This window comes from Pteropus medius, unplaced genomic scaffold (assembly GCF_902729225.1).
Source record: "Pteropus medius unplaced genomic scaffold, Ma_sr-lr_union100, whole genome shotgun sequence".
Lineage (NCBI taxonomy): Eukaryota > Metazoa > Chordata > Mammalia > Chiroptera > Pteropodidae > Pteropus > Pteropus medius.
The window spans coordinates 16,325,781-16,339,574 of record NW_024349519.1 but is presented as its reverse complement, the minus strand read 5'-3'; the positions used below and the strand labels follow the sequence as shown (position 1 = coordinate 16,339,574).

General features: G+C 34.7%; 1 protein-coding gene across 1 annotated transcript in view; it reads left to right on the top strand.

The window, feature by feature from the left end:
- The first annotated feature begins 1,449 nt into the window (after positions 1-1,449).
- Positions 1,450-13,794, top strand: part of ETNK1 (ethanolamine kinase 1) — a 53,090-nt gene continuing 40,745 nt past the window's right edge. Inside the window, exon 1 of the mRNA XM_039882502.1 lies at positions 1,450-1,886. Coding sequence (XP_039738436.1) covers positions 1,731-1,886 — 156 coding nt within the window. The 5' untranslated portion in view covers positions 1,450-1,730. The remainder of the gene's footprint in view (positions 1,887-13,794) is intronic.

The window sequence follows — 13,794 nt, the reverse complement described above, 5'->3', positions numbered from 1 at the left end:
TTGTAATTGCATTATACTTAGTGATTAGTTTAGTGAAAACAGATCTTTATTATAAGTATCTTTTATTTATAAGTATGGTTTATTTAATATAATTTCAACCATAAGGTCTTGCACATCTTTTATTAGTTTTATTTTTTGGTAGTTAATAGTTGTTTTCTAATTGTTAATGGATGCCTCTTTAAAATTATATACTTGTGCAGTTCCCAAAATAACTTTTTAGAACTTGCTATTAAACCATTTTACAATTCAAAAGTTTTAAAATTCTTAAAATGTCAACTGTTTACATACAATTTACAAGAGATACGATCTGAAATGTGAAAGTGTATTTCTCTTCAAATTGGAAAGAACACATAATCTAGTATTTCTTGTTGTATATGATTTAAAAAAATATATATGCTGTATTATAAAACTATATTTTCTTTTCCCTTTTATAGTTTATGCAGTTTACTGTTATCAATAGTGAGCTATTTTTGTGATTTACAAAGGTAAGCTTTTTCTGAACTATCATAATGTACTCACGCTAATAAAGTAATTAAACATTTTGATTGTTAATTAAGCTGAATTAGTGATTTAATTTACCAAACCTATCCACTAAAGTCCTAAATGCTACACGAGAGACATGGATTAAGAGGCAAATCTCAGCCCATTTTCCTCAATCATAAGGAAAATCACGAGGTTTTAATAAATTATTTGTGGATTATCCAGTTTCCAGTATTCCCCTATCAAGAGAAATAGCTGCTATGACTTTGAGACTAAAAGTTTTAAGGTAGTAGTTTTAAGTTCCACTGAGGAGATACGCTGCCATGGGCAGCCAGCCAGACTAGCTCTAAACCTCAAAACTATTTTCCTTTCCTTCCCTTTCATCTTCATCCCAGACTATACTCCCCGCCTCCCTCCCGACTCTGAATAATTTTCAGTATAGTCAAACATCTGACCTTAAAAATAAATCTCGAAGTAATGTCGTTGTCTTACCCGAATATCTTAACTATTTGTTCCTCTATGTACCATGATCTCAGTATACATCTCAAGGGAATTTAATTGCCAATCCAACTATGGAGTCCTCAGTACACTACACAGCAAGTCCGAGACCAAGGCGACCTTGTTAATCCAGCTTGCCCAGATTTAGGCCAAATTCAGAGGCTGATCCAGGGGTTATTTCAGGATGTGTCCCTGCTTCCCAGAAAAGCTCAATTCTACCTCAAACTCAGACCCCCAAACCCTCCTGATTAGGTGAGCTAAAGCTTCAATGCTTTTTGGATCTTGGTAGGGCCCAGGCTCATTCGGAGAAGGAGCTCCGTATTTTTCAGACTAGCAGCACGCAGGGTGGACTGTCCGATAATACCAGAGGAAACAAGCGCATAGCAGCCAAGTCCATTGTGCCCGGAGCTGGTAGTCGGCCCCCAGCTCTGACGCAGGCGGAGGCCCCGCCCCGCGCGTGACGCCAGCGTCAGGCCAGTCCCAGCATGCTCTGCGGCCACCGGCGGTCGAACGCAGGCGAGAGGAATTTTTCCCGTGAAAAGCCCTGGCTTAGTTCAGCTGCTGTCCAGACTCCGGTCGGCAGGAGTATCGCCTCCAGCCGTTCTCCTACCGCTCGCCCGTCAGTCTAAGCGCCCCCAGCCCTCCCACGAGGGCGCCCCGGGACGGAAGGATCCACCAGCCTGTCGGCGCCCGCCGTTCTCGTGGTCGCCGTAGCGGTCGTCGTCGTCGTAGTCTCTGCTGTCGTCTGGGCCATGGCCAATTACATCCACGTCCCGCCCGGCTCCCCGGAGGTCCCCAAGCTGGATGTCACGGTTCAGGATCAGGAGGAGCAGCGCTGCCGGGAGGGGGCCCTGAGCCTCCTGCAACACCTGCGGCCGCACTGGGATCCTCAGGAGGTGACCCTACAGGTAACGCCCACACCTCAGCCCTGCGTCTTTCACAACCCTAACGCCGCCCCGGGGGTGCTCACAATACCTCTATTCCCCGGTAATAGGGGAAAACCAACGAGTACGACTCTCAAGTCCTTCAAGTAGTGATCCTGTATATCAGTCAAGCCGAGGAAGGTCACTCCCCCTTCTTTTCACAATTGCTGATTGAGGTAGTCCTGAGGGCATATTTTTTTCTGTCGAGAAGCGGCTACGTAAGTGACGCACCCATTCTCCACTCGGAGGATTCCTGTTGATAGTTGCCCCTCCTCCCACTCTGTCCATTCTAAATGCAAAATGGACCCTTTTCATCCTCCTTGCAAGGGGTCCTCGCTAGTCGGCCCAAGCAACCGTCTCTTCTTCCGCAAATAATGCAGTAATTAATCCTCTCTGATCTTTTCCTTTCCCTTCCCTCCCCTCCCCCAGCAGTTTACTTCCATTTATGCCTCACCCTGCGTTTTACCTTCTGAAATCCTCGGATTGGCGAGAGTAGTCGATTCCAAATAACCGTGGTCGTGCATTACTTAATTGTGTTCTTAGCACTACAAACATTGTTTCATTTGGATCTGTATTAGAGAATTTCTTTAGTCGTATAAGTGAAATTAACAGTATCTTATGTTAGAATGATCAGTGGCTTGCGAATATTTCTTTTTCTTGAACCACTGTATTCATAGATAAGAACAATTGGGAAAACAAATTTTTAAGAATCTAGGCGTTTTCTATTTTCTGATAAGCTATGATTTATATACATGAAATTTGTTTTGAATACTGCATTTGTTTTTAACTTCTGGAGTTTCAAGAACCGTATACGAAAATGAAGCTCCTTTCCCTTTGCAATTACAAAACAAAGTCGGTAATTTTAAAGGCTACGATATTTGGTGTTTGTTTCAAATCTGAGCAATAACGTTAAGACCATTATTCGAAGTAGCCAAATCATTCGTCTTGTTTTGTTGACTGATATATTTATTCAGCAGCGTTATTAATAGTATCTCAGGTTTTTTGCTTAAGTAGCTATGCAAAGATGAATAAAACATGAATAGTAGTACCCTAGGGCCCGGAACAGTTCTGACACACAAGCCTTTTGGAGTGTTACTTTTAGATCTTACTGCCTAGAAGAATTTTGAGTAGATTAAAAGGACCCGTATGTCTTGGAACAATGTTAGACAAAAATTTTGAAATTTTAATGTAGTGTTTATTAGCCAACTATATAGGATATAGTGAGTCCAACATGATTTTCATGTGTAATTAAAAAAAATTAATTATATATTTCCTTTAATTAAGGAAAATTAAATTGACACTAATAAATTAGTTCATTATTTCTTAACTTATTTGTAGCTTGTTATAGAAAGTTTTTTTTTTATTAAAATGATTTGTATTCTGTCAGTTATAAATTAAACATTAATTAAAAGCATGCTACTTCCTTCTACGTCCTGGTAGCCTCTGATACTGGCAGACCAGTTACTTTTTAAGCAAAGATTTTGAATTTGAAGCTTTGAAAATTGGAGTTTTTGTTGCTGTATTTGTCTGTGGAACAGTAATAATAGCTATCCTGAGGTACTATGTGCCAGGTTTGGATTAGCTTATCTATCTATATATATTTTTTATTAAAGCCTCCAAACAACCATTTAGGTAGGTAAGTACTTTTTCTTTTTTAGGTGAAACTGAAGTAAAATCAGGATATAGATAAAAAAAGAGACAAAAATATGGTAACATCAAACTTTCTGTTTTTGATTGTTGGCAAGTACGTGGGATTGAATTTTGTCCTCTGTGTAGCATCTTCTGACTTTAAGATTTTTGGACTTACAAACTAAACTTCTAATATACATATTTGTAAGTGAAGGTAAATTCTACCACTTACGTTGTGCTAAGGATGATTATTAGAAATACATTCCCTTCATGTGTAAGCAAAGCTTTTGATCCAGAAGCTGGGACAAAGACTAAGCTAAACTGATGGTGGTTCATCTCAACTTAGATTTGATTCCCCCGTTTTAGATGATTACAAACTCTGCTTTTATGATGCTTCAAGATTTACTTAGTAAATCTCAATGGGAATTTTTTTTCGAAATTTGCTTTTGTTTCTTTCGAAGTATAAAGAAAAAAATCACACCTCATATGTCAGAAGTGGAAGTATGTATCATAATACAAAGGTTAAAACAGTCGGTATCAGTAATATATATAGCCCAATTCTTTTCACTTTTTTCTAAAATTTTTATGTAATTTAAAATATGCTTTAAACATACCTTAGAAGCTTACTCTAGTAATATGTGTTTTTCACCTGGCAATTACTTCTGCCAGCTGAACTATTCAGAACACACAGGAAAGCTAGAAGCAAGCAAAAAGACTGATGCAGCCAGAATGATAGAGGCCAGTCTTTGCTGAAAACTTAGACACATGCAACGATATATCTCATTTTAGATAGGGTTTTAACAAATTTAATTATTTGATTTTTATATCTATACAAGAGTAAAAGAATAAAGTGTAGAAGGAATGGTGAGCTTTTTCTTTTGGAGTGTAGTTGGAGTAAGTATAAACAACAATACCAGTTGCATTGCTTTCTGTTTAATATTTTGCTTATAAAGCACTTTTATGTACATTTTCCCAGCAGCAATCCAGTGAGCTAGTTGTAGACTATTAACATGTATTTTATGTTTAATGAAACTGAACTTGCAGATCTGGGATGAGAACCCATTTTGTGAATTATTGTTCTTTGATCAAGAAAAGTTTATGTTCATACATTATGATTAAGGCAGGATAGCATTTCTGTGTAAAATTAATTTCTTGAAAAGTTTTGACCCATAAAAAGATTTTAAGTGCTCCTGAACATAAATTTGTATTCGTTTTTACACATAAGACATTATTTTAGAAAAGAGATTCACTTCAACTTTCCTTTAAGAAATATCCTTTGTTATGTAACAACTCCCTATCTTAGCTGAAGATTTATCTCCAGTTCTTTGGATAGTCCTTGTATAAAGGGAAAAGGAATCAGGTGAGATTTATTAGGCAACAGAATAATTCTCAGAAGACTTAAGATTGTTTCTCCTTTTAAAAAAGTTGATGAATCAGTGTTTGGAATAGTCCAGTACGTTGTCTCTGACTATTTCTGCAGTATTGGACAGTGTTTTTTCATTAGCTTGTCACTATGTGAATTTTTTTTTTATAACTTGGGACCTATATAGATGCTGGGAAAGTCTTAACAGGAAGGGTAGAAAGACCTTAAGCTAACATTTATTCTTGTTATAGGATCGCAATGAGATCACTTTCTGTATATGGTACCTTATATTAACTTAGTTTTTCATTAAATAGTATATTATAGTGGTCAGGGGCATGGTATTTAAATATAGTATCGGTTTTGAGTCCAGGCTTTGTTTTTGACTAGGTTTGTTATCCTGGTCAAGTTACTTAACTTTCCTCTGTCTCAGTATCCTTAACTGTAAAATGGATGCATGCAAATGCTTCTGCCTCAAAGGGTTGTGAGAATGAAATAAATGCTATCTTTCATGATAGTTATTACTGCTGCCGAGTACCTACTGTATAGTGGATGCCCAAATCAAAAAACAAACAACATGTCTGTTCTTTGAAATTCCCAGTCACATGTGCAGTACAAATAAGAAAATAATCACAATATGGTGTTTTTGGAACTAACATTCAAATTTTGTTCACACGTAAAGGTTACACAAGAATGTGTAAAAAGCATATTATTCTGCTGTACTACCAAGTTTTTGCATGTTTTTGAATGCATAGTTTGGAAACCTTCATTTTATTTAAGTATACATACACTGTCTTGGAAACTAGTTACTTGTGTTAGGTTGTGTAGTTACATAGCAGTTTTCCTATTCCCTGGAGATAGTTACTGAAACAGTCTATTAAAAATCTATAACCCCTTTTATTTTATTATAGATATTTAATATTGGATATTTTTAATTTTACATAAAAAACCAAATGTATACAGTTGCTCTATGAAATTATGTTTCCTTTAGTGTTCTAATTTAATAATTTTCCTTTTCATTTTTAAAAAGATGAGTTTGTTTCTTACTTTCTATGATAGAATATTTTGAAAAGTCTTAGGTAAATTTAAGTAGTATATTAAGGGTACCAGAAGGATATAGTATTTATAGGAACCTTGAGTCTTCTAGGTATATATAAGGGATCATAGTTTTTACTCCGCATAACTAATATCAATGTTAAGTCCAATTTTCTATTTCCTATTCCTTTTCTCTTTGTTTTCAGTGTTTCATAATAAAAACACATTTGAGTGAGTGTTGGCTATGGCTAAGAGGTATATAATGTTTGTTAGGTTTCCATGTATTTTATTAAGATGTGACTAAAAAGACAGGAGCCTAACATGCTAGTTCATTTTCAGTTATTAACAGCTGTGTGACTTGGACGAAGCAAACCATTTAACCACTCTTTGGGGTCTCAGCATAATGTGGTAGAAAGAGGATGGTTTTTGAATCCTGATTCCAGCCATTTGTAACCTTTGTTATGTTTTAAAATCTCTATAAAATGAGATTATGGTCTACGTGGGAAACTAGTTGAATAGTAGAAAATAGAATTTTGCTACAATAGTTGAATTTTACTACTTCACTACTAATAATAGTAATTTTACTACTGATACTAATTTTACTACTTTACTACTAATAGAATATCCTGAGAATTAAACGAAATATATAATATTATATATAGCAATATTTTAGTGTTGCATGCTTCCTCTCATCTCTTAACGCTCCCCTTCCACTCCCTTCCCATCATTTATAAGTAGAAAACTTGATCTGAAAGAATTGTGAGCTCCTAAAATTCAGTAGTTGTGACATGTATTTTTTGTACTAGGCTTAATGCTGCTAATTTTCAGTGGTATTACTTTGTACAACTAACTAACAGAAGGTAGGTATGGGAGAATGTAGGAGAGAAGGCTTCATAAAGGAGGGTATCTGAGCTAAGCTTTGAAGGAAAGTTATCAAGTGGAATGGGGAAGCATTTCTAGACAAAGAAAACTACTTTCCCAAAGCTAGACTGAATATTTGGGGCGGAATGGAGTGTGAACAAGAAGTGTGATTTTTAAGAAAGGGAGTGGTTAAATATGAAGATTTTGTGCCTCATTAGGAGGTGTTTTATTATCTAGGCTGTAATGGGAAGCCATTGAATATTTTGAGTAGGTGAGTTAAATCATGTATTTTTTAGAGAAGTGGCAGGCTACAATGTAGGCAGCGTTGGTTGAAGAAAATGTTTTTATTTGTGGAGTAAACGGTCACTTAGGACATTGGTTTTGAAACTGGTAGTTACCACACACTAATAAGATGCTAAATCAATATAGTAGGTGGAAACCACTACAGTTTTAAACAGATTAGTTGAAATGGTATGTGATAGGATAGATCATAGAGCCTTGCAAGTAATAAGGTAAGTATTGTTTTGGGGAGCTTGTGTTTAGTTAGCATGCACTGAATTAGATGATAAAGTATATTTCTGTATAATATGTTGGAGAAAGCATTTATCTAGGAGAGACTGTTGTGTTAGTCCAGATAAGAGGTGCTGGGACCCTAATTAGAACAGTAGCCTTGGGAATGGAAATAAGGGATGGATTTAACATTTCAGAAGATATATGTGCAGGCCTTGTTAATTACTTGTAGGTGAGGGAAGACGGAAGCTTAAGAGGTGTGTGGGTGTGTGAGTGTGACAAATATAGGGAAGTGACAGAAGATCTATACTTAAGGAATCAAGCTATATTTTAGATTTTATCTTATAAGGAGTTATTTAACTCTTTGATATAACAGATGGGTTATAAATAGATACATTTCTATCACCCTTTTAAAAATCATGAGATAGAACAAACATATAGAAAAATTCATAAACATAAATTGTTGTGGAACAAATACCTGTGTAACCCAAACCCAGGGAAAGAAATTAAATATTACTAGCAACCCGGAATATCTCAATTACCCTTACTGGTCCTAACCTCTCTTTCCCTCTAGTGGTAATCAGAAGCAATTTTTTTTTTTAAATTCACTAAATAGAATATTTTGAATTAGTCGTTTTTTGCAAGTCAGTACTGTGAGAAAATAAAATACTAAATACATGAATTTCCTTTTACAAGGGACTATATGAACATGAAAAAAATTAGTTTTACTAAAAAGATTATAAAACTTGAGTAGAAAAACCATTTTCTATGCATATTTTATTTAAAAATTACTTGTTTTTTATTACCTTCTATTTCCATATATATACTACAGTTTTAATCATACTATATGTATAGCTTTGTATTTCTTTTTCCATAAAGCCTTTTATAACCATTTTCTCATGTTTGTATGGTATTGCCTGATTTCTTGATAACTGCGAACATAGTGTTTGGTCATTTTAAATGTCATGTGACTTAATTATTTTTTGAATGATGTTTTTAAAAAATTCTGAAGAATGTAACAGAATTAGAAAGGCTCATATTCTATCTAAACCTTTTGATTTTGTTTAAAAACTAGAAATAATATGTACCCTTAAAATATTTAAAACATATACAGGGCTATACTTGTGAAAATTAAACTTGATTCAACTCCAGGTCATTATCCCCACAGATAATTTTGTGAACCGTTTCTTTTGAACTTATATTAGCAAATTATGAATTTGCCAGTGCATATATCAACCTATGTTTATCAATATCAGTAAATATAACTACATTCCTTTTATATACATAACTAAGTTATTTTGTATCTTGCTTTTTAAGATAATGTCTTAGACATCCTCCTGTGTAGGTGTATGTATTCTGCCCCATATTTTTTAAACAATATTGAATTGTTTTTACTTTTTAGATATTGAAGAGATATTGCAATGAACGGCTTTTCTACATATATTTTGGAAAACTTTAAAAAAATCTTACCTTATTAAGTTTATCGGGGTGACATTGGTTAATAAAATTGTATAGGTTTCAAGTGTACAGTTCAATAATATGTCATATACATAATTGCATTGTGTGTTCACCACCCAAAGTTAAATTTCCTTGTCACCATATATTTGACCCCCTTTCCCCTTATCTACCCCCTCCATAACCACTAAACTGTCATCCTTGTCCATGAGTCTCTGTTTGTTTTGTTCCTTTGTTTTTTATATCCTACATATGAGTGAAATCCTATGGTTCTCAACTTTTTCTGTCTTATTTCGTTTAGTAAATTCATATAAATGGAATTAAAAGGTTAAAAACTGTGTCAGTCAGGGTTTTCCATATATATATATATATATATATATATATATATATATATATATATGAAATTCATTTCAAGGAATTGGCTAACACAGTTGAGAGGTTGCTAAGTCAAATTTGTAGGGCAGGCTGGTAAGCTAGAAACTCTGAGGCAGGAGTTGATGTAATCTTGAGGCAGAATTTCTTTAGGAAAATCTAAGTGTTGCTTTTATAGTCTGGAAGCTCATGCATGTAAGGAGAATGATCATCTTTACTTAAAGTCAACTGATTATAGACGTGACCCACATCTACAAGATACTATCACAGCTACATCTAGATTAGTGTTTGAATAACTGGGTTCTATAGCCTAGCCAAGTTGGCACATAAAACTATCATGCTGTTTTTTTCACCTTGATATTGCCAAATTGTCATGAAAGATGTATTTATACTCCTCAAAACGGTATTGGAGAGTATCTTTTTCCTTATACCTTGTCCAATGCCTGACACCAAATAAAAATTTTTTGCTAGCTGGATACATGAAAATGGTAATTTGTTATTACATTGCTTTTAATTTTGTTATTTTGGAAGAAGGTGGAATCCACTAGTTTCTCCAAAAAAAACCCAGTTAATTGATGTGTATTATTTTCCACCTTTTTAGGCTTTTTGGCTTGTCTAGTAGCCATTATCTTAATAGTCAAAACTTATCTTTACAGATTTATTGGCCTGAGGAAGCTCATTCATTTGAATTTAGTAGTTAATTGGTCATTCTAGACAATAAATACATATCAAAATTCTGCTTTTCTGTTTAGGATTTGCCTGGAGCCCTTCAATACTGGAAGACCAATAGCAGTTTCCATCAGTCCACCCAATTTCTGATAATGCTCCATTAAAAACTTTTGCTTTAACCCTATCAGTGTCTTTATTCATCTGGTTTTTCCATAACCACTGAAAACTTCCAGTGTATTAGGACCAATAGATTTGCCGTCTCCCTTTTTTTTTCTGCTTTCTTTTGAACAATTCTGATTTTATTATCATCCCTAAAATCCATAAAAGGAAACTTGAGACAGCAAATCGAATACAGCATCCTGAACAATATCACAATATTCACTAGGACCTGGAGGGAGGGCACATTAAGTGGTTGAATATTCTCGGTACTATATAAAACCAGTCGGGTATGGCCTGCATATATATGCAGCATATCAGCCACTTCATCTGGAGTGTTACACTTAGCATGCAAAGGAGGTAACAGGACAGTTCTCAGGATAAACTTTCTAGCTGCTCTTAACCTATTTTACCAGGCTAGCAGTCTTGTTGAGATCAGGTTGCTTTGAGTTTGGGTTTGTCACAGCGATTTAGGCATGTTCAGTAGTGAGCTGTGAATTAATTCTACATTAGCCCAAACCATGCCATGGTCTTCAAACCATAGACTGCTCCTAACTTAACTATTCTTATAAGCCATATTAGTGAAGAAGGTTCTTTAGGGAGCTAGCTATGTTGATCCAAAATGAGTCCCTCTGCTGCCTAAATCATCTTGGTAAGCTGAGGTCCTAATGGAGTTTTCTGCTATTCAGCACGATTTCTCTCTTATGATATTTCTGAGGTTAGCAGCCTGTTGTTGGATCGGACTGGTTGGAATCTGGGTCAGAGCAGCATCAGGATCCACCCTAAAACTTTTTACTTTTTATTTTAGGTACTATGGGAACAGCCAGGGAATCATGCATTTAGCCAATTTCTCATTATTTTGCATTTTTTTATTGTTGTCGTTGGTCTTACTGCACTGGCAAGGACATCCAGCACAATATTTAAATAGAAGGTGGTAGTGGGCATCCTTTTCTTGTTCCCAGTCTCAAGGAGAACATTTTCACTACTTTATTAGGGTTATGTTTGTTGTAGGTTTTCTTTGGACGTAATATCAGATTAAGGAAGTTTCATTTTATTCTTAGTTTGCTAAGTATTTTTATCACGAAAGCGTTGAATTTTATGTGCTTTTTCTGTATTGTGATTGTATAATTTTTCATTTTTCTATTATTGAGCTGAATTACATTGACTTTTTATTAGAATGTTAAAAACCTTTGCATTCTAGAGTAAAATCCCATTTGTTTGTGATGTGTTCTCTTTTTCATATATTGTTTGTTTCAGTTGCTGATATTTTGATTAGGATTTTTCAACTGTGTTCATGAGAGAGTGGTCTATAACAATTTTCCTTTCTGGTAATGTCCTTAATATGTTTTGGTATCAAGTTGGGACGTGTTTCTTTTTCTATTTTTGGAAGAGTTATTTATAATATGTGTCTGTAGTGAAGTCCACTTGATTGATAATTTGTGTTTTTTTCTGGATAATTTTGCTCAGAAGTTATTTTTATTTTTTTAAAGAATGATATTTTGCCTGTTGAGATTTTATTTTGGCCTTTTATTTTCTTCTTGATCTCTTTTTTTGAAGGTTAATTGGCTGTTTTAGTTTTAGCTTCTTGAGCCAGAAGCTTAGATCATTAATTTTCTGCCTTTTTAATTTTTAATATTTTTGTTTACTTGTTCCTGTAAGCACCCCCAAGTTTTGATGTCTTTATTATCATTAAGTTCAGAACACTATCTAATTATCATTGTGTTTTTTTCTCCACATCATGGATTTCAATGTTTATTGGTTCAAATCGATAGGAGAATTCGTTTTTGTTGTGGTAAAAAGCAAATAACATAAAAATTACCATCGTAATCATTTTTATTTGGAGTGTGTATGTGTGATATGTGTTATTGATGTCTAGCTCATATCCATCGAAGTTTGAGGAACTATCTGAATGATTGTAATCCTTTGGTATTTTTTGAGGCTTGCTTTATAAACAAAGCTATAGTAATTTTGGTAACATTTCATGTAACCTTGAAAAGGATGCATAATGACTTGTTGGGTACAGCGTTGTGTGTGCCAGTTAAGTGGGATTTTAAATTCTGTTGTTCAGATCTTTTGTACACGTAATGATTTTTCCCTGTTTTAAAAAAATTAGCATTTTAGAGATGTGCTCAAGTTTTGAACAATTACTGTGGGATATATTCTGTCTGTCAGTTTCACTGTATATTTATTTTGAAGTGTTATTGGATGCATGTAGATTTAAAATAGTTATATCTTGTTCGATCAATCCTTTTATCATAATAAAATGCCCCTCTTTATCTTCAGAAATATATCCTTAAGGTCTGTTTTGTCTGGTATGTAGTTACGTCAGCTTTCTCTTGTATGACTCTTGTGAAAGCAGCATATGTAGTTTTTTTCATACTTAGTCTTTTAATCGGATTTAGTTTTTTTACATTTAATGTAACTACTTAGATAGTTGAGATTTTCTACCATCTATTACCTTCTTTCTGAACCATGTGTTTTGTATTCCTGTTTTTTCGCCTTTATTTTTTTCCTTGTTTCAGTATGTTCCAAGTTTCAGAAAAATTCAGAGTGTAATATGGAGTGGGAAATATAATTAAGCATTTACAGTGCATTTTGGTGAATTCTGTGTACTAGCAAGCTTTGAGAAGTATTTGTGCCTTACCTGAGTTTAGAGATTTTCTCCTAGAAGAGATAACTCATGTTGGAATTTTAAAGGAAGTTAGAAGTTTGAGGTGAAGGAAAGAAGGGTGAATTTGTCAGGTAGATTACTAGATAACTTTAGAAGTATCAAGGGAATTTAGATGTCCTAAGGAGCTTGACCTTCATTTTCTAAGCATTGTGGACCATTTTGAAGATTGCCAGTCATCATGTTCATATTTGTATTTTAGAAAGTTTATTCAGGTGGCAGTATTAAGAGTGAAATTTTTTAGGAGGCAGAAAAGTGTTTAAACTGGCATAAGAGACCAGTGAGGCTATTAAAATACTGCCAATAGATTGACAAGTTCTTAGATTCAGGTTTTGGAAGTAGGGATGGAAAAACAGGAGCAGATTTAAGAATTATTGAGGAAGAAAATTTTATGTAGGGGATGGAGAGGAGAGAGGAGGGTTCAAGGATGACTCTCTGAAATTTGCCTGAGTGGGTAGAAGACAAAATGAATCGGTATCATTAGATACCAGTTAGCAGTTTTATTTAGCTGTGCCTTGGTGTAGTTTTCTTGTTTCTTGGGCTTAGGCTTGTTGAGCTTCTTGGATCTTTGAGTTTATGGTTTTATATCAGATTTGGAAAACTTCTAGCTGTGATATCTTTAACAAATTTTTCTGTTCTCTTTTTTTCCTTCTCTTTGGGGACTCAAATTTTATATAGTCCAGTCTCAGCTCACAGATGCTCTTGTGTGCATGCGCTTTCTCCCTCTCTCCTTTCCTCCCTTCTCCTCCTTCCTCCCCTCTCTTTTTTACTCTCTCCTTCTCCTAATTTTTTTTCTTAGTATTTTGTTTCGGATAGTTTCTGTTGCTTTGTCTTTTTGAAGGGTCACTATGTAAGCTACTGTTAAATCCCATCTAGTGTATTTTTCACTTCCGAAATCTTGAGAAGTTTGGGTTTGGTCTTTTTCCTATCTTCAGTGTCTCTGCTTAACTTTTTGTTATAGAAAACAAAACATTTTTATGGACTACTGTTTTAACATCTGCTAATTCTAGCATCCGTGTCAGTTCTGGTTGGTGTCAATTAATTGATTTTCCCCTTCTCACTAAGGGTTGTATTTTTCTGCCTTTTTCGCATGACTGATAACCTGATTGGATGTCAGCTGTGAATTTTACTTTGTTAGGCACTGGATAGTTTTCCTAGTTATTTGGGAATAATTTGAA